Consider the following 24,794-nt stretch of genomic DNA (forward strand, 5'->3'; position numbering starts at 1 on the left):
CACAAGAGACTCTTTGTTATTTGGTTGCAGGGCTGCTTGAGAGAAACCATCTTCATCCCACGCCTCCTATGGATTGATAAACCTTAGGTCATCCACTTGAGGGAAATTTGCTACTGTCCTACAAACCTATGCACTTGGAGGCCCAACATCATCTACAAGAAGAAGGTTGTATAGTAGACATCAAGCCCTTTTCTGGTGCCGTTGCTGGGGAGGTGAGTGCTTGAAGGTATATCTTTAGATCTTGCAATCGAATCTTTTTGTTTCTTGTTTTAGCACTAGTTTAGTTTATAAAAGAAAACTACAAAAAAATATGGAATTGAGTTTTCCTCATACGCTTCATCTTTTTAATATCTTTCGTGAGTATGATGGAAAGGAAAATTGTGCCAAAGTGTTAGAAGAATAATGCATTAGAATGTTTGGCACTAAATATTTGAATGATGAGCATGATTGCAATGTTGTTAGTATGAATTCCTTGAATATCCATGATGCTAATGATATGCATAGCCACAAGCTTGGGGAAGCTATGTTTGATGAAGATGATATTTTTTGTCCCCCAAGTTTTGATGAGCAAATTTATTATGATGAAAGCATGCCTCCAATTTATGATGATTATATTTATGAAAGTGGATTTGGAGAGGTCATGACTTTATTTTGTGATGAATCCACTATTTCGGAAGAGGTTCCAATTGATTATGAGAATAAAGTTGCTATCTATGATGATTATTGTGATGACTTGTATGCTATTAATAATAATTATAACCATGAAATTTGTCATCATGATTTTAATTTTCAATTGGATTATGCCTCATATGATAGTTATTTTGTTGAGTTTGCTCCCACTACTATTCATGAGAAGAATTTTGCTTATGCGGAGAGTAGTAAATTTTCTATGCTTGTAGATCATGAAAAGAATGCTTTATGTGATAGTTATATTGTTGAATTCATTCATGATGCTACTAAAGATTATTATGATGGAGGAACATATGCTTGTAGGAATTACAATAATATCAAGTTTCCTCTCTATGTGCTTAAAGTTTTGAAGTTATGCTTGTTTTGCCCTCCTATGCTAGTTGATTATTGTTCCCATAAGTTGTTTGCTAACAAAATCCCTATGCATAGGAAGTGGGTTAGACTTAAATGTGTTAGCAATATGCTTCATGATGCTCTCTTCATATTTCAATTCTTATCTTTTATGTGAGCATCATTGAAATCATCATGCCTAGATAGGGGCGTTAAACGATAGCGCTTGTTGGGAGGCAACCCAACTTTATTTTTGTTCCTTGATTTTTGCTCATGTTTAGTAATAAATAATTTATCTATCCTATGTTATGATTGAGTTTTTATGTTTTAATTAGTGTTTGTGCCAAGTAGAACCGTTTGGAAGACTTGGGGAAAGTCTTGTTGATCTTGCTATAAAAACAGAAACTTTAGCGCTCACAAGAATTGCTGCCCTTTTTTATTGGAGAGTGCTATTTAGTAAATTCTTTTTGAATATGACTAATATATAAATTACTCACGTCCAGCAATTTATTTTAGAATTTTTGAGGTTCCATAAGTTTGCGTTAGTTACAGATTACTACAGACTGTTCTGTTTTTGACAGATTCTGTTTGTTATGTGTTGTTTACTTATTTTGATGAATCTATGGCTAGTAAAAGAGTTTATAAACCATAGATAAGTTGGAATAAAGTAGGTTTAACACCAATATAAATAAAGAATGAGTTCATTACAGTACCTTGAAGTGGTGTTTTGTTTTCTTTCGCTAACGGAGCTTACGAGTTTTCTGTTAAGTTTTGTGTTGTGAAGTTTTCAAGTTTTGGGTAAAGATTCGATGGATTATGGAATAAGGAGTGGCAAGAGTGTAACACCCTCGATGCGACTATAGCTCCCACGTGTCGAGGCACGACTTAGAGACATAATCGCATTGAAGGCATATGTCGCAAGTTAGGCAATCTTCACAACATCCCATGTAATATAATAATAGAAGGGGAGATAACATAGTTGGCTTACACTCGCCACGTCAATCAAGTACATAAATAACATTACATCATCCAAACACTCATGGCCCGACTATGGCGCCAAAATAAAAGAGAACCCAACATGCGACACTATCCCAATCACCCCCAACTAGGCACCACTACTGATCATCAGGAAAGGAAACATAGTAACGTTGAGAGTCTTCGTCGTACTCCCACTTGAGCTAAAGCGCGTCTCCTGGAGTGGAATATTCAGGCCCTGCATCTGGTGTAATAGTAATCTATGAGCCACAGGGACTCAGCAATCTCGCACCCTCGCGATCAAGACTATTTAAGCTTATAGGCAAGGCAAGGTAAGTATGTGGAGCTGCAGCAAGCGACTAGCAAGTGTGGTGGCTAACTTATTCGCAAAAGAGAGCGAGAAGAGGAGGCAAAGCGCGAGCGAGAAACTAGAGAGCAACCTGCGCAAACATTACTCCAACACCGTGTCCACTTCCCGGACTCCGCCGAGAAGAGGCCATCACGGTAACACACTCAGTTGATTCATTTTAATTAAGTTAAGGTTCAGGTTATCTACAACCGGACATTAACAAATTCCCATCTGCCCATAACCGCGGGCACGGCTTTCGAAAGTTCAAATCCCTGCAAGGAGTCCCAACTTAGCCCATGACAAGCTCTCACGGTCAACGAAGGAATGGACCTCCTCCCAAGACGTTCCGATCAGACTCGGTATCTCGGTAATTCAAGACACTTCGACAGGTTAAAACAAGACTAGCAACACCGCCCGAATGTGCCGACAAATCCTGATAGGAGCTGCACATATCTCTTTCTCAGGGCACACTCAGATTGTCTAAACTTCCGGTATGCCAGCCCAGAGTTACCCCTGGTAGCCACCGGCGGCTGACAGTTTGGACCAACACTCAGAGGAGCACTGGCCCGGGGGGGGTTAAAATAATGATGACCCTTGAGTCTGCAGAACCCAAGGTAAAGAAAAGGGTAGGTGGCAAATGGTAAAACCAAGGTTGGGCATTGCTGGAAAAGCTTTAATCAAGGCGAACTATCAAGGGGTTCCCATTATAACCCAACCGCGTAAGGAACGCAAAATCCGGGAACATAACACCGATATGACGGAAACTAGGGCGGCAAGAGTGGAACAAAACACTAGGCGAGAGGCCGAGCCTTCCACCCTTTACCAAGTATATAGATGCATTAAGATAACATAGCAATATAATGATATCCCAACAAGTAAATAAATGTTCCAACAAGGAACGGCCTCCAATCTTCACCTGCAACTAGCAACGCTATAAGAGGGGCTGGGCAAAGCGGTAACATAGCCAATCAACGGTTTGCTAGGACATGGTGGGTTAGAGGTTTGACATGGCAATTTGGGAGGCTTGAAAGCAATTGGTAGGCATCGTAGCATTGGCATAGCAAAAGAGCGAGCAAACTAGCATAGCAAAGATAGTAGTGATTTCGAGGGTATGATCATCTTGCCTGCACAGTTGTCAAAGCTGACTGGATCCTCGAAAGCAAACTCAATGGGCTCCTCGTTAGTGAAATCGTCTCTCGGCTCTACCCAAACAAGACAAACAAGCAACAAGGACACAATCAACCACGTGCAAACTCAAACAACACGATGCAAAGATGATATGCTATGCGGGATGCGATGCGGGATGCAAAATGCAAGATATGACAGGAAATGCATGAACCTTGCCTCAACATGGAAATCCAAGTGTGCCAATGGAAAGACGAGATGAAATCGCTTGAAAACGATATAAAGATCATCGGAATCGGAGTTACGGTTTGGAAATGGCAAGCGATTCAAATATGATACCGGTGTGCGATTTACAGCAAGTAGCCATCTAAATGCAATGAGAGGAACATGCTATAGCATGCAAACATGACAACAAAATACATGGCAGGGATGCATTCAAGATGCTTAACAAAAGTCTAGCACTGAGCTACGGCCAATTCATCCATTAACAGGTTCAAACAAGCATGGCAAAAATGCATATGACAAACAGATTTCAGACTTGGTGATATTAACACTTGTCTGGAATTTCAGATCAGGTAGCTCACTTCGGAGCAACAAAACTATATGCTACAGGACCTGAACATGGCAAAGTAAAGCATGGAATGGAGCTACTCAAAGAGCTTAACAAAATTCCCTTAGTGACCTTGAGCCAAAAGGGATCAGGAAATACATTTGCAAGCATGTGAACATAGCAAAAACATAACCAGTTTTCAGACTTAGTGAAAACTGGCACATGCTGAAACATAACTCAAGTAGGCATGTTTACGAGCTCGATGCACTCACTACGGTGCAAGTCATGGCAAGACAAGCATACATCCATCAAGAAGGCACAAAATACAAGCTAGACATGGCAAGGACAATGGCATAGCATGCACGGATCAACTACAACATCATCGGCAAAATTGCAAACAAGTTGACAATCTGCCCAGATTCACAAAGTAGCAAAAGTAGAACTCGATTGACTCAAGCTAGGGTGCTCCATAATTGCAAACAAAGACAAGGATGGATATAGCACTACAAGATTAACAAAACATCCTTACTGATCATCCTCAAAAGAGGCACGGATCACTAGGAAACAACATGAACATATGGCATCATGAGATAAACAGATCAAGGACTTAGTAGAATTGCTAAGTCCCTGAAAACAGAATTACCGAGTGCCTCACTCTGCAAGCTTGCACTAGTCACTACACACATCACAAAAATACATGGGTTGCACCTCTGGAAAGATGACAAAACCCTTAACAAAACATATGTAGAACTCACGGGCATATCATGCACACATTAATCATGGCAAAAATGACAAAAAGCTAAATGGAGTAGCAGATCTGTCAATTAACTCAAGTAGCCCTCTTCTAATAGCATTTCGTGCATCAAGATGAACTCGAATGAAAATGATGCAATGGAACAAAATGATGTGCTCTCTGAGATGAACATTTTGATATGCTATATGCATGAATCGGAGCTACGGATGCAAAGTTACGGGGTCACGAACAAGAGCATATGGATCGGAATTTTAGGGACTTAGACGAAAAAACAACCTCCGGATTAGGGTTTACTGTTCATCGCGAGCCGGATACAGATCGGGCGGCGCGCTGTTCGAGGTTGACGGGGGCAGCTCGCCGGAGTCGATGGCCGCGGTGGCCGGAGCTTGACGGGGAGGCGGCGGCTGCGGAGGAGAACGGCGGCGAGGTCGATGCGGCGCGGGGCGGCGCGGACCGGGTCGAGGCGGAGCGGAGCAGCGGCTGCCGGCGTCGAGTCAGAGCGGCGGAGCGGCGGGCGCCGGTCGCCGGACCGCGGGAAGAAGAGGCGGCGGGGTTGGTGAGGGGAGGCGCGACGGCGATGGGCTCGGGCGGCCACGCACGGGCTCTCCCCGGCCGGTGGCGGTGAGATGCGGCGCGGCCAGTAGGAGCGTGACACGTGGCGGCGGTGGGGAGCATCGGACACGTTCGTCGGTGCAACTTTTGTCCGGCGGCGCGCGGAGACGAAGAAGGCTAGGGTTTCCGGGAGGGGATCCGAGATTTTCGAGGAGGACCTATATATAGGCCTAGAGGGAGCTAGGAGAGTCCAAATGAGGTGCGGTTTTCGGCCACACGATCGTGATCGAACGATCTAGATGATGGAGCAGAGTTAGGTAGGTTTTGGGCCAAATTGGAGGGGTGTTGGGCTGCAACACACACGAGGCCTTTTCGGTCCCTCGGTTAACCGTAGGAGTATCAAACGAAGTCCAAATGATACAAAACTTGACAGGCGGTCTACTGGTAGTAAACCAAGGCCGCTTGGCAAGTCTCGGTCCAATCCGGAAATGTTTAATCCCCACACACGAAAGAAAGCTAGAAATGACCACCGGAGGAGAACGAAGCGCCGGAATGCAAAACGGACAACGGAGAAAATGCTCGGATGCATGAGACGAACACGTATGCAAATGCAATGCACATGATGACATGATATGAGATGCATGACAACGACAACAACACACAGAGACAAAACCCAAACCCGAGGAAATAAATAAAACTTAACGCCAGAAACGGCAAGAGTTGGAGTACAAATTGGGAAAGTTACATCCGGGGTGTTACAAAGAGCCTATGCTTGGGGATGCCCAAGGCACCCCAAGGAAATATTAAAGGTCAACCAAGGGCCTAAGCTTGGGGATGCCCCGGAAGGCATCCCCTCTTTTGTCTTCATTCATCAGTAACTTTACTTGGAGCTATATTTTTATTTACCACATGATACGTGTTTTGCTTGGAGCGTCATTTTATTTTATTTAGTTTTGCTTGCTGTTTGAACAAAATACCAAGATCTGAAATTCTTAAATGCTAGAGAGTCTTCACATGGTTGTATAATTATTCGAGTACTCATTGCTTCACTTATATCTTTTGGAGTAGTTTGTCATTTGCTCTAGTACTTCACTTATATCTTTTTTAGAGCACGGTGGTGGTTTTATTTTATAGAAATAGATGAACTCTCATGCTTCAATTATATAATTTTGAGAGTCTCTAAACAGCATGGTAGTTTGCTTTGCTTATGAAGTTAGTCCTAATATGATGGGCATTCAAGAGGGATATAATAAAAACTTTCATATAAAGTGCATTAACTACTATGAGAAGTTTGATACTTCATAATTGTTTTGAGATATGGAGATGGTGATATTAGAGTCATGCTAGTTGAGTAGTTGTGAATTTGAGAAATACTTGTGTTGAAGTTTGTGATTCACGTAGCATGCACGTATGGTGAACCGTTATGTGACGAAGTCGGAGCATGATTTGTTTATTGATTGTCCTCCTTATGAATGGCGGTCGGGGACGAGCGATGGTCTTTTCCTGCCAATCTATCCCCCTAGGAGCATGCGCGTAGTACTTTGTTTCGATAACTAATAGATTTTTGCAATAAGTATGTGAGTTCTTTATGACTAATGTTGAGTCCATGGATTATACGCACTCTCACCCTTCCACCATTGCTAGCCTCTCTAATACCGCGCACCTTTTGCCGGTATCATAAACCCACCATATACCTTCCTCAAAACAGCCACCTTACCTACCTATCATGGCATTTCCATAGCCATTCCGAGATATATTGCCATGCAACTTTCCACCGTTCCGTTTACTATGACACGCTCCATAATTGTCATATTGCTTTACATGATCATGTAGTTGACATTTTAGTTGTGGCAAAGCCACGGTTCATAATTCTTTCATACATGTCACTCATGAGTCATTGCACATCCCGTTACACCGCCAGAGGCATTCATATAGAGTCATACTTTGTTCTAGTATCGAGTTGTAATCATTGAGTTGTAAATAAATAGAAGTGTGATGATCATCATTAATAGAGCATTGTCCCCAAAAAAAGGCCAAAAAAGGAGAAAGGCCAAATTTTAAAAAAGAAAGGCCAAATAAAAAAAGAAAATGCCAAATAAAAAATAAAAAAATAAAAAAATAAAAGGGACAATGCTACTATCCTTTTTCCACACTTGTGCTTCAAAGTAGCACCATGATCTTTATGATAGAGAGTCTCTTGTTTTTTCACTTTCATATACTAGTGGGAATTTTTCATTATAGAACTTGGCTTGTATATTCCAATAATGGGCCTCCTCAAGTGCCCTAGGTCTTCGTGAGCAAGCAAGTTGGATGCACACCCACTTAGTTTATTTTGTTGAGCTTTCATACATTTATAGCTCTAGTGCATCCGTTGCATGGCAATCTCTACTCACTCACATTGATATCTATTAATGGGCATCTCCATAGCCCGTTGGTACGCCTAGTTGATGTGAGACTATCTTCTCCCTTTTTGTCTTCTCCACAACCACCATTCTATTCCACCTATAGTGCTATGTCCATGGCTCACGCTCATGTATTGCGTGAAGATTGAAAAAGTTTGATAACATCAGAAGTATGAAACAATTGCTTGGCTTGTCATCGGGGTTGTGCATGATTTAAATACGTTGTGTGGTGAAGATGGAGCATAGGCAGACTATATGATTTTGTAGGGATAGCTTTCTTTGGCCATGTTATTTTGAGAAGACATAATTGCTTGGTTAGTATGCTTGAAATATTATTATTTTTATGTCAATATTAAACTTTTGTCTTGAATCTTATGGATCTGAACATTCATGCCAAAATGAAGAGAATTGCTTAGAGAAATATGTTAGGTAGCATTCCAAATCAAAACATTTGTTTTTATCATTTACCTACTCGAGGACGAGAAGGAATTAAGCTTGGGGATGCTGATACGTCTCCAACGTATCAATAATTTTTGATTGTTCCATGCTATTATATTATCTGTTTTAGATGTTTATGGGCTTTATTGTACACTTTTATATTATTTTTGGGACTAACCTATTAACCCAGAGCCCAGTGCCAGTTTCTGTTTTTTCCTTGTTTTAGAGTATCGCAGAAAAGGAAAATCAAACGGAGTCCAATTGACCTGAAACTCCACGGAACTTATTTTTGGACCAGAAGAAGCCCACGGAGTATCGAAGTTGGACCAGGAGAGTCCCGGGCTGCCCACGAGGGTGGGGGGCGCGCCCACCCCCCTGGGCGCGCCCAACTGCCTTGTGGACAACCCGGAGGTCCACCGACGTACTTCTTCCTCCCATATATACCCATATACCCTACAAACTTCGGGGAGCACAATAGATCGGGAGTTCCGCCGCCAGAAGCCTCCGTAGCCACCGAAAACCAATATAGACCCGTTCCGGCACCCTGTCAGAGGGGGCAATACCTCTCTGGTGGCCATCTTCATCATCCCGGTGCTCTCCATGACGAGGAGGGAGTAGTTCTCCCTCGGGGCTGAGGGTATGTACCAGTAGCTATGTGTTTGATCTCTCTCTCTCTCTCTCGTGTTCTTGAGGAGGTATGATCTTGATGTATCGCGAGCTTTGCTATTATAGTTGGATCTTATGATGTTTCTCCCCCTCTACTCTCTTGTAATGGACTGAGTTTTCCCTTTGAAGTTATCTTATCGGATTGAGTCTTTAAGGACTTGAGAACACTTGATGTATGTCTTGTGTGGGATACCCATGGTGAAAATGGGGTATTCTATTGATCCACTTGATGTATGTTTTGGTGATCAACTTGCGGGTTCCGCCCATGAACCTATGCATAGGGGTTGGCACACGTTTTCGTCTTGACTCTCTGGTAGAAACTTTGGGGCACTCTTTGGAAGTACTTTGTGTTGGTTTGAATAGATGAATCTGAAATTGTGTGATGCATATCGTATAATCATACCCACGGATACTTGAGGTGGCATTGGAGTATCTAGGTGACATTAGGGTTTTGATTGATTTGTGTCTTAAGGTGTTATTCTAGTACGAACTCTAGGGCTGTTTGTGACACTTATAGGAATAGCCCCACGGATTGATTGGAAAGAATAACTTTGAGGTGGTTTCGTACCCTACCATAATCTCTTCATTCGTTCTCTGCTATTAGTGACTTTGGAGTGACTCTTTGTTGCATGTTGAGGGATAGTTATGTGATCCAATCATGTTATTATTGTTGAGAGAACTTGCACTGGTGAAAGTATGAACCCTAGGCCTTGTTTCCTAGCATTGCACTACCGTTTACGCTCACTTTTATCATTAATTACCTTGTTGTTTTTATATTTTCATATTACAAAAACCTATATCTACCATCCATATTGCACTTGTATCACCATCTCTTCGCCGAACTAGTGCACCTATACAATTTACCATTATATTGGGTGTGTTGGGGACACAAGAGACTCTTTATTATTTGGTTGCAGTGTTGCTTGAGAGAGACCATCTTCATCCCACACCTCCTACGAATTGATAAACCTTAGGTCATCCACTTGAGGGAAATTTGCTACTGTCCTACAAACCTCTACACTTGGAGGCCCAACAACGTCTACAAGAAGAAGGTTGTGTAGTAGACATCGCGCGCCGGAGCCTGAGGGAAGCACCTTCTTCCCTTTCTTTACGAGGAGCATCGCCGCCGGGTTGGTTCCCCCCTTTTCTGATTTCTTTTTCGAGGTCCTCGACCACTTCGGGCTGCAAGCGCTGCATCTCCATCCCAATTCCGTTCTTCTCTTGTCTATCTTCGCCTACTATTGCGAGGCATACCTGGGTGTGATACCGTCCGTTGCACTGCTGCGCCACTTCTTCTTCCTCCGTGTCACCGGTGGCCATATCTCCGGGTGCGCCAACTTCATCGCGGCCGGCCAGGCCAACTCGATCTCAAACACCGGGAAGAGGGTTGACAACATCAGGGCCAAATGGGTCATGATGAGTGCCAAGTGCGTCCATCCACGCTTGGAACTGCCGACGGAGGCGCCCCAGTCGGACAAGGGGTGGTCTTGTGTAGAGCTCACCGACGAGCGGGCGTCGTCGGTGTTGGAGCATATGAAGATCGATTTGAAACCGGGAAATGCGAAGGTGGCCAAGGTGACGGGGGTCATGCTCCTGAGGGAATTCTTGACGCTGCGCGTTGCTCCACTCCAGGCACGCACGCGCCCCTTGTGGAAGCTTGGAGATGAAGAAGACAAGGTTCGTCTGAGCCCGGTGGCCCTGTCTGATGATGAGCTGACTGCAGTTCTACGCCTCTTGATTGGGGATAACCAAGAGTACCCACCGAGCACCTTTCTTCCTTTGTTCCATCGCAAGGACTGGGAGCAATTCGTTGCCTCCAGGCCGACCTTTGACATGCGTGGGCTAGTGCCGCCAGTGCTCGCTGGGGCTTCCGCAATGCCGAAGCCGGTGGAGGTGTCTTCTGACGAGTCCCGCGGGGAGTAAGAGGGGGAGGAGGACTCGGAGGAGATCCCCGAGGGGATGGGGGAGAACTCCCCCTTGAGCAAGGCCAACATTCTCCACGCTCTACCAGACGACGCCGAGGCCGAAGCCCGCCGGGAGGTGAGGGAGCTGCCCCTTATCCCGACAAGGGGTAGATCATCGCTGGTCTCTCGAGATGCTGCCTCCGACGTGGTACCGCCTGGGGCCGGCTCCGGTCCTTCTGCTGCGCCGTCTTCTGCCCTCGGAGCCCGTGTGCCCACTCCTCAGGCCCCGACGCTTTCGGGTTTTAGGCTCACCAAGCAGAGGGTGGACTATGTCGCAGTGGATCAGTAAGTCCTTTGAGCTTCGTCTTGTTCCTGCTTGTACTTGCTGTTTTCTGACATTCACCTTTGGTTGATCAGGCCGGTGTCTTCAGCAAAGAAGAGGAAGGGGATGCCGCGGCCGTGCCCCCCTCTGCGGAGAAGACAGGCGACAGCACCCGCACCTCCCCAGCCCGGTCGCCCCCGCGAAGCCAAGAGGAGCATCGACAGGATGAACCAGCCCCTGTGGCCCTGCTGGCTCCGGAAGTGCTAGCACTCGGCTCTGCTCATGAGGTCCCAAGGGCTCCGGAGCCCTCGATCTTCCAGGCTCTCGTAACAACCTCACCTCCTCCTCCTGCCGCGCCTCCGGCCCCAAGTTCTTCTGCTCCCTCCGCAGTCTTGGAGTGCATCTTCTCGGGGATGGCTAAGCTGCGGGAAGACCTCCTAGGCGCGGACCCGCACCTAGTGGCCAGGCGCCTGGAGCTAGCCTCGGGCTGGCTTCACTCCAACTCGGCAGTTCGAGCGTCGCTGATCTAGGCCGCGGTGACCTCCGAGAAGGAGAAGCAGGCCGCTGCCAGAGCCATGGCCGATCGTGAGGCGGCGCTGAAGGACGCCAAGGCCGCCCGCGACCGCTGCTGAGAGCTAGAGGGCGAGCTAAAGAGGCTGCACGACGAGCGCGCAAAAGAAGCACGTGATCGTGAAGAGAGGGAGGAGGAGATGAAGGCTCGGGAGGACGCCATCAAGGGCCGTGACACCAAGCTGGGGGAGCTGACGAAGGCGCAAGCCGCAGAGCGCAGTCGACTGGAGGGGCTGGAGCAGAAGGCGAAGGCGAGGGAGGCCGAGCTCGACGCCAAGGTGTAGGATTGAAAGTATGTCTAGAGGGGGGTGATTAGACTACTTGACCAAATAAAAACTTAACCTTTTCCCAATTTTAGTTCTTGGCAGATTTTAGCTATTGTAGGACAAGTCAAGCAATCATCACACAATTCAAGCAAGCATGCAAAGAGTATATTGGCAGCGGAAAGTAAAGCATGCAACTTGCAAGAATGTAAAGGGAAGGGTTTGGAAAATTCAAACGCAATTGGAGACACGGATGTTTTCCCGTGGTTCGGATAGGTGGTGCTATCCTACATCCACGTTGATGGAGACTTCAACCCACGAAGGGTAACCGTTGCGCGAGTCCACGGAGGGCTCCACCCACGAAGGGTAATGGTTGCGCGAGTCCACGGAGGGCTCCACCCACGAAGGGTAATGGTTGCGCGAGTCCACGGAGGGCTCCACCCACGAAGGGTCCACGAAGAAGCAACCACCCACGAAGGGTCCACGAAGAAGCAACCTTGTCTATCCCACCATGGCCATCGCCCACGAAGGACTTGCCTCACTAGCGGCAGATCTTCACGAAGTAGGTGATCTCCTTGCCCTTACAAACTCCTTGGTTCAACTCCACAATCTTGTCGGAGGCTCCCAAGTGACACCTAGCCAATCTAGGAGACACCACTCTCCAAGAAGTAACAAATGGTGTGTTGATGATGAACTCCTTGCTCTTGTGCTTCAAATGATAGTCTCCCCAACACTCAAGTCTCTCTCATAGGATTTGGATCTGGTGGAAAGAAGGTTTGAGTGGAAAGCAACTTGGGGAAAGCTAGAGATCAAGATTCATATGGTAGGAATGGAATATCTTGGCCTCAACACATGAGTAGGTAGTTCTCTCTCAGAAATAGGATGCTGGAAGTGTAGGCTTAGTCTGATGGCTCTCTTCACGAATGAAGAGGAGGTGGAGGGGTATATATAGCCTCCACACAAAATCCAACCGTTACACACAGTTTTCCAATCTCGGTGGGACCGAATCAACAAACTCGGTCGGACCGAAAAGGTAAACCTAGTGACCGTTAGAGATTTTCGGTGGGACTGACATGCAACTCGGTAGGACCGATATGGTTAGGGTTTGGGCATAACGTAATCTCGGTGAGACCGATTACACAAACTCGGTGAGACCGAATTTGGTAATAAGCTAACCAGAGAGTTGGTCAGGCAAACTCGGTGGGACCGATTTGCTCTTTCGGTGAGACCGAAAAGTTACAAAAGGGAAACAAAGAGTTTACATTGCAATCTCGGTGGGACCGATTCGCTCTTTCGGTGAGACCGAAAAGTTACGGAAGGGAAACAGAGAGTTTGCAATCCCATCTCGGTGAGACCGAGATCCCTATCGGTAGAACCGAATTGCTAGGGTTTGGCAGTGGCTTATGACAAGTGAAACTTGGTGGCGCCGGATAGAAAGAATCGATAGGACCGAGTTTGGCTTAGGGTTTAGGTCATATGTGGATATGGGAAAGTAGTTGAGGGTTTTGGAGCATATCACTAAGCACATGAAGCAAGAGGCTCATTAAGCAACACCTCATCCCTCCTTGATAGTATTGGCTTTTCCTAAAGACTCAATGTGATCTTGGATCACTAAAATATAAAATGAAGAGTCTTGAGCTTTTGAGCTTGAGCCAATCCTTTGTCCTTAGCATTTTGAGGGTTCCACTTTCACATCCATGCCATGCCAATCATTGAGCTTTCCTGAAATAGTCATCTTGGAATAGCATTAGCTCAATGAGCTATATGTTGTTATGAATTACCAAAACCACCTAGGGATAGTTGCACTTTCACAAGGCGAAGGTCATGGACGAAGACCATGTGGCCTTCTCGCTTCTTGAGAAGAGGTCCAGCATGGCGCTGAAGTCACTGTACGAGAAGGGCCTGGAGAAGCCGCTGACCACCGACGAAGATGGCCCTGCTCAACTGCTTCCCCACTTGGTGAAGGCGCTTGAGGAGGTCGTGGAGGGCATCGGTCCCATGGCTGAGGCAGAGGCTCATGTCCTTTCTTCAGCTGCGCTGACACATGTCTTCAGCCATCTGTACCTTCGCGACCTCAATGCTCGTCTCGACAAGCTGCTCGAGCCTGTAGCTGATGAACATTGTGCGGCCGCCGCCGTAGCCATGAAAGGTCAGGTGGAGGCCCTGTTGAAGAAGTTTCGTGGCTTCGTCCTCGCGCCCTCGACTGGCGATGCCACCGATCCTGTGGCTGGTGGTGCAGGTGAAGGCGATGCTACCAAGAGAGGAGCACCTTCTGCAGCTGTGGCTGCTTTCCTGTTTTATTCCTGCAGTATGCATCAGGCCTCGTGGAGGCGTTAAACTTTCATTTGATATTGTGAGAACAATATGCCTTGTAATATTTGCTTCGAGATTTTGCGATTTTCTTCCTATTTGCTTTGTGTTCTGTGTTGGGAGAGCCCAGCCCCGCGCATACCTCAACCGTCATTGGGCCAACCGGAGACCAGGACGGACCAAGGAGTGAGGGGCTACGTGACCAGTTAGGCTCATGAGTCGCGATGCTCAGGAGTCCCCCTTGACGCGCAAACAGCTTATAGGAAGAGTATGCGAGGATAGGTTGATGTTCTACGTCGGCAGAGCCCGACCCGCGCATACCTCAACCGTCGATGGGTCAACCGGAGACCAGGACGGACCAAGGAGTGAGGGGCTGCCTGACCAGTTAGGCTACTGAGTCGTGATGCTCAGGAGTCCCCCTTGACGCGCAAACAATCTCTATACCTTTGCCCTCGCCGAGGCCCGGCTCGGGAGGGGCGTGCGACTACCAGGTCCGGGAGACCTGGCTGGGTGGCATACGCTTGGGCGTGACCCGAGCGTAGCCCCCGTGCCCAGCCCCCTCGCGCGGCTCTCCTGAGGGGAGGCGTTGCGGTGAGGCCGGACGCTGAGATCTAGGGCTCCGTGAGGTTGGTACGACCGTGAAGCCGCCCTCAGTTGTTTATCACCAGCGCGGAGCATAGTGCTTCTGCTTGTGCACGGACATAGCCGCTCCTCGGCAGCGTCGACAGCTAGCGCGGAGCATGGTGCTTCCACTTGTGCGTGGGAGGGGGGCTCCCTCTGCGGAGAGCCCCCGGGGTGTGTACAACCCCGCCCTAACATGTGGCTTGCACGACAGGGCTAGACGAGGTGTATTTGGGCACTCGTGAGCCAACATGGAACTCACGAGGCCCTACCTCAAGGTGGGTTGCGCCTGGTCTTGGTTCCTGTTCACTGTGCTGGTCCTGCGAGGTGGTCAGACAACCTGCACTGAACGAATCTCCTGAGGTTATCACGTGAGAAATCCAAGCACCAACGGCCCCAGGGGGTGACGTAAACGGGGCCGGCCCTCCAGACAGAGCTCAACCATTGGATTTATCAACGCTGCAGGAACAGCCCCGAGCACAGATGCCGTGCTCAACTTACTCACGCGAAGGGTCCTGAAGAAAGGTGGCCGACGCGCGGTCCCCATGACAGGTGGCGATCGAGCAAGTAGTAATCATAGGTAGATCAGACATGAGAGCAGCAGGCTTAAATAAATGCATGGGAGATACGTGCCACTGGGTCAGGCCCGAGTGGCTTGCGGATGATGCAGCCCGAGGGGCGCTCCCAACAAGGTAAGCTAAAGACATAAAAGGAGATACATGCAACAGGGACGGACCCATGCGGCTTGGGAATGATGCAGCCCGAGGGGCGCTCCTAGCTAAATGAACTTGGAAAGATGTCACCTGGTCATGTTGACGAAGGAGAGTTGGGGCAGCTGAAGGTGCACGGTGAAGGGGTTGCTCCTCACAAGCCTCCGGAGCTCTGAGCCTCAGGAGGCTCTGGGGGCTCAGGTGGTTCCTTGAGGACCGTCTCCATCTCCATCAGGACGGCGTGGTGCCTGGCCTCCTGGGCCACTAGGATGCGCCACAAGTTGCACTGGTAGGTGGACGATACACTCGATAGGCCAAAGGGCATGCGAACATAGCTGTGCGGTGGGCCCTCGCAGTGTCCCACGTGCGAAGGCCAGAAAAGCTCCTAAGAAGCGGCCTTGTTGAGCCCTGGAACATTGATGAAGACACGCAGCCCGGCATCCTTGCCTGGATGGGAAGTTGCGTCTCGTGAGCGGCGGTTGCTGCGCATGGCCCTTGCGTCTTGCAATTCCTTGGTGGTCTTGGTGATGAACTCCTGAACGATGGGCAATCCTTGCCCTGTGCCCTCCTGAGGGAAACGCGCCGTGAAGCACGCCTCCAAGTGGTGCCCAAGTGCCTCCCTCGTGATGTGGGCAAGGTCTGAGGCCTTCCAGAAGAAAGCCCCCGAGCCCTGCCCGAGAAGGGTGCCGGGCGCGCCTTCCTATGCGATGGAGGGAGGCGCCCCTGGAGCGGGCGCTGATCCTGACGAGGCTCCGGCTGTGACGCCACCCTCCTAAGGTCCTGCGCATCGCAGCTGCTTCTTCTTCTTGGGGATGGCCTCAGGAGGGTCCTCACCCTTGCTGTCAGGGTCATCGATTGCTACAGCTTGGAAGGCACGCTCGAGGGAGCACACCGCGTCTCTTTCTTCACATGGGACCGAGATGATCCCGCCTGCTTCCCGGCATCTTGAGGACATTGTAGCCGTGATGGGTCACCGCCATGAACTTTGCCAGGGTTGGATACCCGAGGATGGCATTGTACGGCAGACGGATGTGCGCGACGTCGAAGTCGATGAGCTCGGTTACAGCGCCGGAATAGCCAGTTTTTGCAGGCCCGGAGTGCTGAGATAGAGAAGTAGAGATAGAGAGTAGAAACATAGATAGTTCTCAGCATAGATATAGAATAGGTAGATAAAAAATAGATAGTTCTACTACTCCTCATCATCTGAATCCTCCTAGGATGACACTGCTCCTAGCCTCATGTTGAATTCAGCGGCCGCTTTTCGCGTATGCTTGTCCTCATGATAGGTGACTCACTCCGCCCTCCTCTTCTCCCTCTCCGCCCTCCTTTGCACGTAGAACTCGCGCTCGTTGATGATGTCATGTGGGAAGCGTTGGCGCCACAGCGCCATGGCTTCCTCGTCCATCTCGGCGATGCCGAGATGGTGCGCCCGCCTCCGGTTGTCGCGACGATCCTCATCGGTGATAAGCCACGGCAAAGACGCGAGCTCCTGCGCCCGCTCCTGCGTCGGCACATTGGGGAAGTTCAATGTTCTATGAGGCCACCGGAGGCGCCAAGCCGCCGCGTCGTACACGCGGGCGGCCTCGTGCGCGGTGTCGAAATTGCCGAGGCCGAGGCGCATCCCGCGGAACCGGATCTCGGCAGAGAAGCCGCCGGAGGGGCGCGCGCGGACGCCGTGGTATCCCCAAGTTTCCCGGCGACGCAGTGGCATGGTGACACAGCAGCGACGAGGCGAGAAAGAGCGGGAAGAGAGCGATGGCGAGGCACAGAGCAGGGAGAGAGCAGTGGCAAGGCACAGAGCGGTGGGGGCGTTAGATTTTATAAAGCGCACCGGACGCCGCACGCCCAACCGCTTTTTCCCGCGCGCGCGATCCTTTCCCGACGTCCCTGATATCTCTACTCTCTTCTCTACTTTTATATTTATTTTATATTTAATATTTATCTCTACTTCTCTACTCTTTTTGTCGGCATCCTGGGAACGGGGGTCCCCAGACTTGCCTGCCTGCGGCCCACGGCGTAGCTCCACCAGTGGCCCCGTACGGCCCATCTTCACCAGCAAACACTCAAGACCCTCACGAGGGGCCGAGTCTCGCGAGGCGGATGACACAAGACCTCCTCGGGGGCGGCCTCACCAGGCTGGCTCACGAGGGGCGGACAGATCAAGGCAAGGGGCACCTCGCGAGGTTCCAGTGACGCAAGCCATGATGACCGGGGCCAGGCGGGCGCCAGCGCGCGCGGTGTCCTCGTTTCCTCTTTGGTGCTAAAGAGGCAAGCGCATGCGAGGAGTCCCGAGGCATCAGGCAAAGGTTTCCATATCAGTGCAAGGAGACCGAGACCAGCAGGACGGTAGGACGGAGGTCGCCGTGGAGCCCAGGACGGCGTCACCACCAGAGCCTTTGGCAGGCGAAGACCACCTTTTGTCAGGATAGCTTGTACTAGCTATCCCCTTCAAATTGGCCGTTGTGGGATCCCTTCCCGCCTAATATTTGGGAAGAGGACCCGGTCCACTATATATAGGACTAGCCACCACCGTAGGGAGGCATCTCATCTTGGACCAGATCCATTCCACCAAGGCCACCACACAAACTCACCAAGCACAAGAGCACCTCCCCACAGGAGGCTGTTCTTCCCTTGTAACTGTTCATCCTCAGCCTAAGAGGCACTCCACCACACCACACTGGAGTAGGGTATTACACCACATCGGTGGCCCGAACCAGTATAAATCTTGTGTCCCTTTGTTCTGTGAGTTCGACACGCTGAGTCTTGAGATCGTGGTGAAGGCGTGAGCTAGAGGGAGGAGAGATCTTCGTGCGCACCCCAGAGTTTGAACCTCAAAGGTTTTGCCGGAACCCGAAATCCAACATTTGGCGTGCTGGGTAGGGCTCTGCCGAAGCTCCGCCTCTCTGCTTTCTTCGTCCAGCTCCTCTGGTTAGGCCGGCGGGCGCCTGCGGATGCGCCGCGGGCGTCCGGGCCTTCACAGACACCTTGCGGCAGGTGCGGTGGCCGCGCAAGTTCAAGCCAGAGATGCCACCCCGCTACGATGGCAGGGCAGATCCGACGGCCTTCCTGCAGGCGTATGAGAAGGCCGTCCTCGAAGCCAGAGCCGACGACCAGGTCATGGCCAACTAGTTCCTCATGGCCCTGGCCGGCGTGCCACGCGCCTGGCTGCTCAGCTTGCCAGGATCTTCGGTGACCTCCTGGGAGGAGCTGCGCGGTCTCTTCGTCATGCGCTTCGCAGCACCGGCGCCCCTCTCCATCGCGGCCCTCCTCAGCGGCTCGCAAGCACCACCCTAAGACCGTCACACCAAGCCATTTTTTCGCCAGATTGGCGCCGCCTCCACGCGGGAAGGAGCTCCCTCGGGTTGGGCGGCGCCCAAGGCCGACCTCACCTTCGACACGGGGGATCACCCCGCCACCACCGTCGGCTCGGGCGTGCTCCCAATGTTGTGCACGCCCACCATCTGCAGCGTAGCTGTCACCAAGACCCTCATCGACGGCGGCGTCGGTCTCAACATGCTCTCTGTGGAGGCTTTCAGCCTTCCTCATGTACCACTCCAACGGCTCCTACCCAGCAAGCCCTTCTCCGGGGTTGGAGGTAGCTCCACCAGCCCCTTGGGGCAGATCCGCCTTCCTGTGACCTTCGGCACCCGCGATAACTACCGCACCGAGCTGATCGACTTAGTCATCGCCCGCATCGGCCTCCCGTACAACGCCATCCTCGGATACCCGGCTCTGGCTCAATTTATGGCGGAGACCCATCCGGCCTACAACCTCATGAAGATGCCCGGGAGCAAGGACGTCCTCACAGTAGTTGGAGATACCAAGGAGGCTCTAGCGGCACTCAAGTGTGCCCTCAAAACTGTCGCCGTAGCGCGACCGGCCAACGAGGCCACCCCAGGGGTTAAGGAGGCCGCGCCAGCAAAGAAGAAGCAGTTGTTCACTCAAGATCGGGCCGAAACCAAGCAGGTGTCGGTCGAGGAAGATGGGTCCTCAGGAGCCACCTTCACCATAGGCGCCAACATCGACCCAAATCAAGAGGAGGCATTGGTGAGGTTCCTGCGCGTGAATAAGGATGTATTCGCCTGGGAACCCAAGCAGCTGGTAGGGATCCCAACACGGGTGATCGAGCATCACTTGAGGAGGGTGTGCCCCAATGTGCACCCTGTGAAGCAGAAAGCGCGATGACAATCCGCGGAGAAGCAATCCTTCATTGTCCAGGAAACCCGCAATCTGGAGGCGGTGGGTGTCATTCGTGAGGTTCGATACCCTGAGTGGCTGGCGAACCCCGTAGTCGTACCGAAGAAAGGTGGGAAGGAGCGCATGTGTGTTGACTTCACCTACCTTAACAAGGCTTGTCCCCAAGACCCATTCCCGCTCCCGCGCATCGACCAGATCGTCGACTCCACCGCCGAATGCAACCCGTTGTGCTTCCTGGACGCGTTTTTAGGCTATCACCAGATCAAGATGGCAATGGAGGATGTGGAGAAGACGACCTTCCTGACCCCGTGTGTGGTGTATTGCTACACTTGCATGCCATTGGGGCTGCGCAACACAGGCACGACATTCCAATGGCTGATGCACAACGCCCTGGGTCAGCAGCTCGGGAGGAACGCTGAAGCCTATGTCGACGACATTGTGGTAAAATCTCGGGAGGCGAGAACTTAGATTCAGGACCTGGAGGAGACCTTCACGAGCCTGCGCTAGGTGGACTTGCGGCTCAACCCGGAGAAGTGTGTGTTTGTTGTCCCTTCCAGAAGCTTCTAGGCTTCCTCTTGTCCCACACGGGGATCGAGGCCAACCCGGAGAAGGTCAAGGCGATAGAAGACATGAGCCCACCACAAACCCTCAAGGATACATAGAAGCTTGCAGGCTGCGTGACCTCGCTGGGGCGCTTCATCTCCAAGATGGGAGAGCGCGCCCTACCATTCCTCAAGCTGATGAAGAAGAAGGGCCCGTTCGAGTGGACCCCGAAAGCTAACCAAGCATTTCAAGACCTCAAGAGATACCTAACCGGTCCTCCAGTGATGGTGGCGCCTCGCCCTCTCGAGCCCCTGGTGCTTTACCTTGCCGCCACTCCCTACTCCACTAGCGCAGCTCTAGTGGTGGTTCGGGAAGAGCGCCAGGCCAAGGGGCTGTCGCGCCGCACCGCACCACCAGCCGAGGTGATACAGGACCCAGAGGGCACCGCAAAGGCTATAGCAATGCCAACGAGTGACTAGGCCTAGCAAGGCGGCGTTCGTGGGGCCAGCAAAGGTCCCAGCAGGCGATCGGGCTCTTGGGTGCCATCATCTCAGGAGACGCCCCAACTGTCGGCAGGCACAAGCTCCGTTGATGTTCCCGCCCTCGTCGAGCAGCCAGTGTATTTCGTAAGCATGGTGCTGTGAGATGCAAGGGCATGGTACCCCATGCCTCAGAAGCTCTTGCCCGCGCTTTTGGTGGCCTCGCGGAAACTGCGGCACTACTTCCAAGGTCACCCAATCAAGGTCGTCTCGGCCTACCCGCTGGAGAGGGTACTTAGGAGCCCCAACGCTCCTGGAAGAGTCGCCGAATGGAACATCGAGCTGCAAGCATTCCAGCTGGAGTTCAGCACAACTAGGGTCATCAAGGGGGCCGCGCTCGCCGACTTCGTGGCAGAATGGACTGACACCCCAGGGTTTGAAGTAGGCGAGGACCGACCCCCCTCGCCAGGAAGTGAAGCACCAAATGGCTGGGTCATGTATTTCGATGGCGTGTTCACACGCCAGGGCGCGGGGGCTAGAGCAGTGCTCATCTCGCCTACTCAGGACAAGCTCTACTACACCGTGCAGCTCTGCTTCCAGCAAGGCGAGAAGGTCTCCAACAACATCGCGGAGTACGAAGGCCTCATCTCTGGCCTCAAGGCCGCGGTGGCCCTGGGGGTGAAGCGCCTCACCATCAGGGGTGACTCGCAGCTCCTCGTCAACTTCTCCAACAAGATATATGAGCCGAAGGACGAGCACATGGAGGCATACTGTAACACCCCAGATGCAAAACCTTCCTTTTTGGCAATGTATTAATTTTGTTCTTCATCCAATTCCTTGGGTCTATCATGGTTGGCTTCTTTTGGTTGCTTGGTGTTGTTGTTTTTTTTGCATTGCTATGCCATTTCCTTTTATGTATTGCTTTTGTCATCATGTTTTCTTTGTGATCATTTCAAGTGCTGCTTTTGTGCTTCTGGTAATGTTGCATTTTAGCATGCTCATCATCGGCATTGTGTGTTTCATGCATGATCACCCCTTTGCATCCCCCTCCCCTCCTTCTCTTTCTTCTATTTGGCAAGTGCCATTTTTCACTCCTCCTTTAATGTTCATCTCTTCCTCACAAATCAAGCATCATGACCCTCACCTCTCTGCCAAGTTTCACCAAATTTGGTTTGGTTGGGATAAATAATGCTTCAAGTTTGAACCTAATTCAAACTTGGAATATTTTTCTACCTTTAAAAATTCACAAATCAATTTTACTAAATACTACACAATTTCAGGATCCTGAGAATATTTTTATATCTCTCAAACTCCTTCCCATTTCCCCTGTGCTTCTATTTTTGTTTTCTGTCTGAAGAAAATAGAAAAAAAAGAGGAAGCAGGAGTGGCAGTAGAGCAACCCAGCAGCAGCAACAACCCCCTGGGCATCGGCCTCCCAAGCAGGCCCATCTCGTACGATGCCTTCCCCCTTTTCTCACCCACGCGCCCACGCACCCCCCTCTGCTTCACGCCCACGTGGCCAAGCCGGCCCCAGCTGTCAGCGCCTTACTGTAGCCTCTAACCCGCCGTTTCCCTCTCCTCTCGCCATCGCCATGGGGACCGCAAGCACGAGAGCATGCGAGCTTCGTCCCATCGCCATGGGCCCCTATAAGCTTTTTCCCCTTGCCCTACCTACCCTCTAGGGTTTCCTCTATATCTCTCTCCCTGCCGCCGCCAGGCCACCTAACCCTCCAGATCCACTATGCTCTGTCGTGCCCGAACGCATCTGAGAGCGCGGGATCATCGTCGGCGAGCTCTCCGTCGACCCCGGCCTTGCCTGTCGTGTCCTCCTTCTTCCCTGTCATCGTCTACGTCCACGACATCGACTACATGGAGCCGGAACCTGTCGCTGCGTCGTCTTCTTCCTCATCTTCGACTCCGGCCACCGCAGCTATTCGATCGCCCTCACTGTCAACTCCGTCCACCTCCCGACCAGTTGAAAGCACAAGTGCACCCTGGGTGGTTTTGTTAATTAATGTCAACATATCTCTTGTTGGACTAACACTTTTACCTAGTATGTTTCAGATAAGTTCAACAATGGAGTGGAATGGACTAGAGGATGTGGAACCCCTTCAAGATGCTAAGGACAAAGGATTGGCTCAAGCTTCAAGATCAAGAATCTACATTTTCTATTTTAGTGATCCAAGATCACATTGAGTCTATAGGAAAAGCCAATACTATCAAGAGGGGATGAGGTGTTGCTTAATGGCTTGCTTGCTCAAAGTGCTTAGTGATATGCTCCAAAACCCTCAACTACCTTCCCACATCCACATATGACCTAAACCAAAAGTCAAACTCGGCCCCACCGATTCTATCTATCCGGCGCCACCGAGTTTCAAATGTCATAGCCACTGCCACAAACCCTAGCAAATAGGTTTCACCGATAGGAATCTCGGTCTCACCGAGATGGGATTGTAATCTCTCTGTGTATGTCCATTACCAAAATCGGTCTCACCGAGTTTGAGCAATCAGTACTATCGAGATTACAATGCAAACCCTCTGGTTAGCTTATTACCAAAATCGGTCCCACCGAGTTTGTGTAATTGGTCACACTGAGATTACGTTATGCCCTAACCCTAACCATATCAGTCCTACCGAGTTGCATCTCAGTCCCACCGAAAATCCTAACGGTCACTAGGTTTGCTGAATCGGTCCGACTGAGTTTAACCATTCAGTCCCACCGAGTTTGGAAAATTGTGTGTAACGGTTCGATTTTGTGTGGAGGCTATATATACCCCTCCACCCACTCTTCATTCGTGGAGAGAGCCATCAGAACATACCTACACTTCCAATACACATTTTCTGAGAGAGAACCACCTACACTTGTGTTGAGGTCAAGATATTCCATTCCAACCATATGAATCTTGATCTCTACCCTTCCCCAAGTTGCTTTCCACTCAAATCTTCTTTCCACCAAATCCAAATCCTGTGAGAGAGAGTTGAGTGTTGGGGAGACTATCACTTGAAGCACAAGAGCAAGGAGTTCATCATCAACACACCAGTTGTTACTTCTTGGAGAGTGGTGTCTCCTAGATTGGCTAGGTGTCACTTGGGAGCCTCCAACAAGATTGTGGAGTTGAACCAAGGAGTTTGTAAGGGCAAGGAGATCTCCTACTTCGTGAAGATCTACCTCTAGTGAGGCAAGTCCTTCGTGAGCGACGGCCGTGATGGAATAGACAAGGTTGCTTCTTCGTGGACCCTTCGTGGGTGGAGCCCTCCGTGGACTCGCGCAACCGTTACCCTCCGTGGGTTGAAGTCTCCATCAACGTGGATGTATGATAGCACCACCTATCGGAACCACGACAAAAACATCCGTGTCTCCAATTGCGTTTGAATACTCCAAACCCTTCTCTTTACATTCTTGCAAGTTGCATGCTTTACTTTCCGCTGCTCATATACTCATTGCATGCTTGCTTGATATGTATTGTGTTTGTTAAACTTGTGCTTAAACTCCACTTAAACTTAAGAATATTAAAAACTGCAACTTTTGGCACTTAGTGTCTAATCACCCCCCCTCTAGACACCTCTTCTCGATCCTTTCAATTGGTATCAGGGCTTTGGTCTCCATTGCCTTGGTTTAAACACCATTGGAGGAAGATGGATGTGTCTACTTTGGGGAGTCTTAGACATAGAGTGCCTATTCTTGATGGAGAGTATTTTAATGTGTGGAAAAATGAAATGCTTGAGATTTTCAATGAATATCATTTGAACAAGTACATTACTAGCCCTTGTGCACCTCATGTTGATCCTTTGCACCCTACCCTAGATGAAGATATTGACATGATTCGCAATCTTAGAACTGTTGAGCTCATCATTAGAGGCTTGCCTAGAAACTTGATTAGATGTTTTCCTACTCTCAAGTGTGCCTACACCATATGGAGATTTCTTGAGGAATGATTTCCAGATTATTCCTTGAAAAAATTAGACAAAATTCTCCATAAGTCTATTGCCTTGAGTAAGATGAACTCTAGTGATCCTATCTTTGGTGATTGTCTATTTGAGCTT

At 50.0% G+C, this 24,794-nt stretch overlaps 1 protein-coding gene across 1 annotated transcript; it reads right to left on the minus strand.

The window, feature by feature from the left end:
* Nucleotides 1-16,822: 16,822 nt before the first annotated feature.
* Nucleotides 16,823-17,242, minus strand: LOC147959972 (uncharacterized). Its single transcript, XM_087533069.1, has one exon. It carries the CDS (start codon nt 17,240-17,242, stop codon nt 16,823-16,825), a length of 420 nt encoding a protein of 139 aa, XP_087389195.1.
* Between the last annotated feature and the right edge of the window lie 7,552 nt (nt 17,243-24,794).

Source organism: Triticum urartu, chromosome 7A (assembly GCF_056163025.1).
Source record: "Triticum urartu cultivar PI428250 chromosome 7A, HENAU_Tu73, whole genome shotgun sequence".
In the NCBI taxonomy this organism is placed as follows: Eukaryota; Viridiplantae; Streptophyta; class Magnoliopsida; order Poales; family Poaceae; genus Triticum; species Triticum urartu.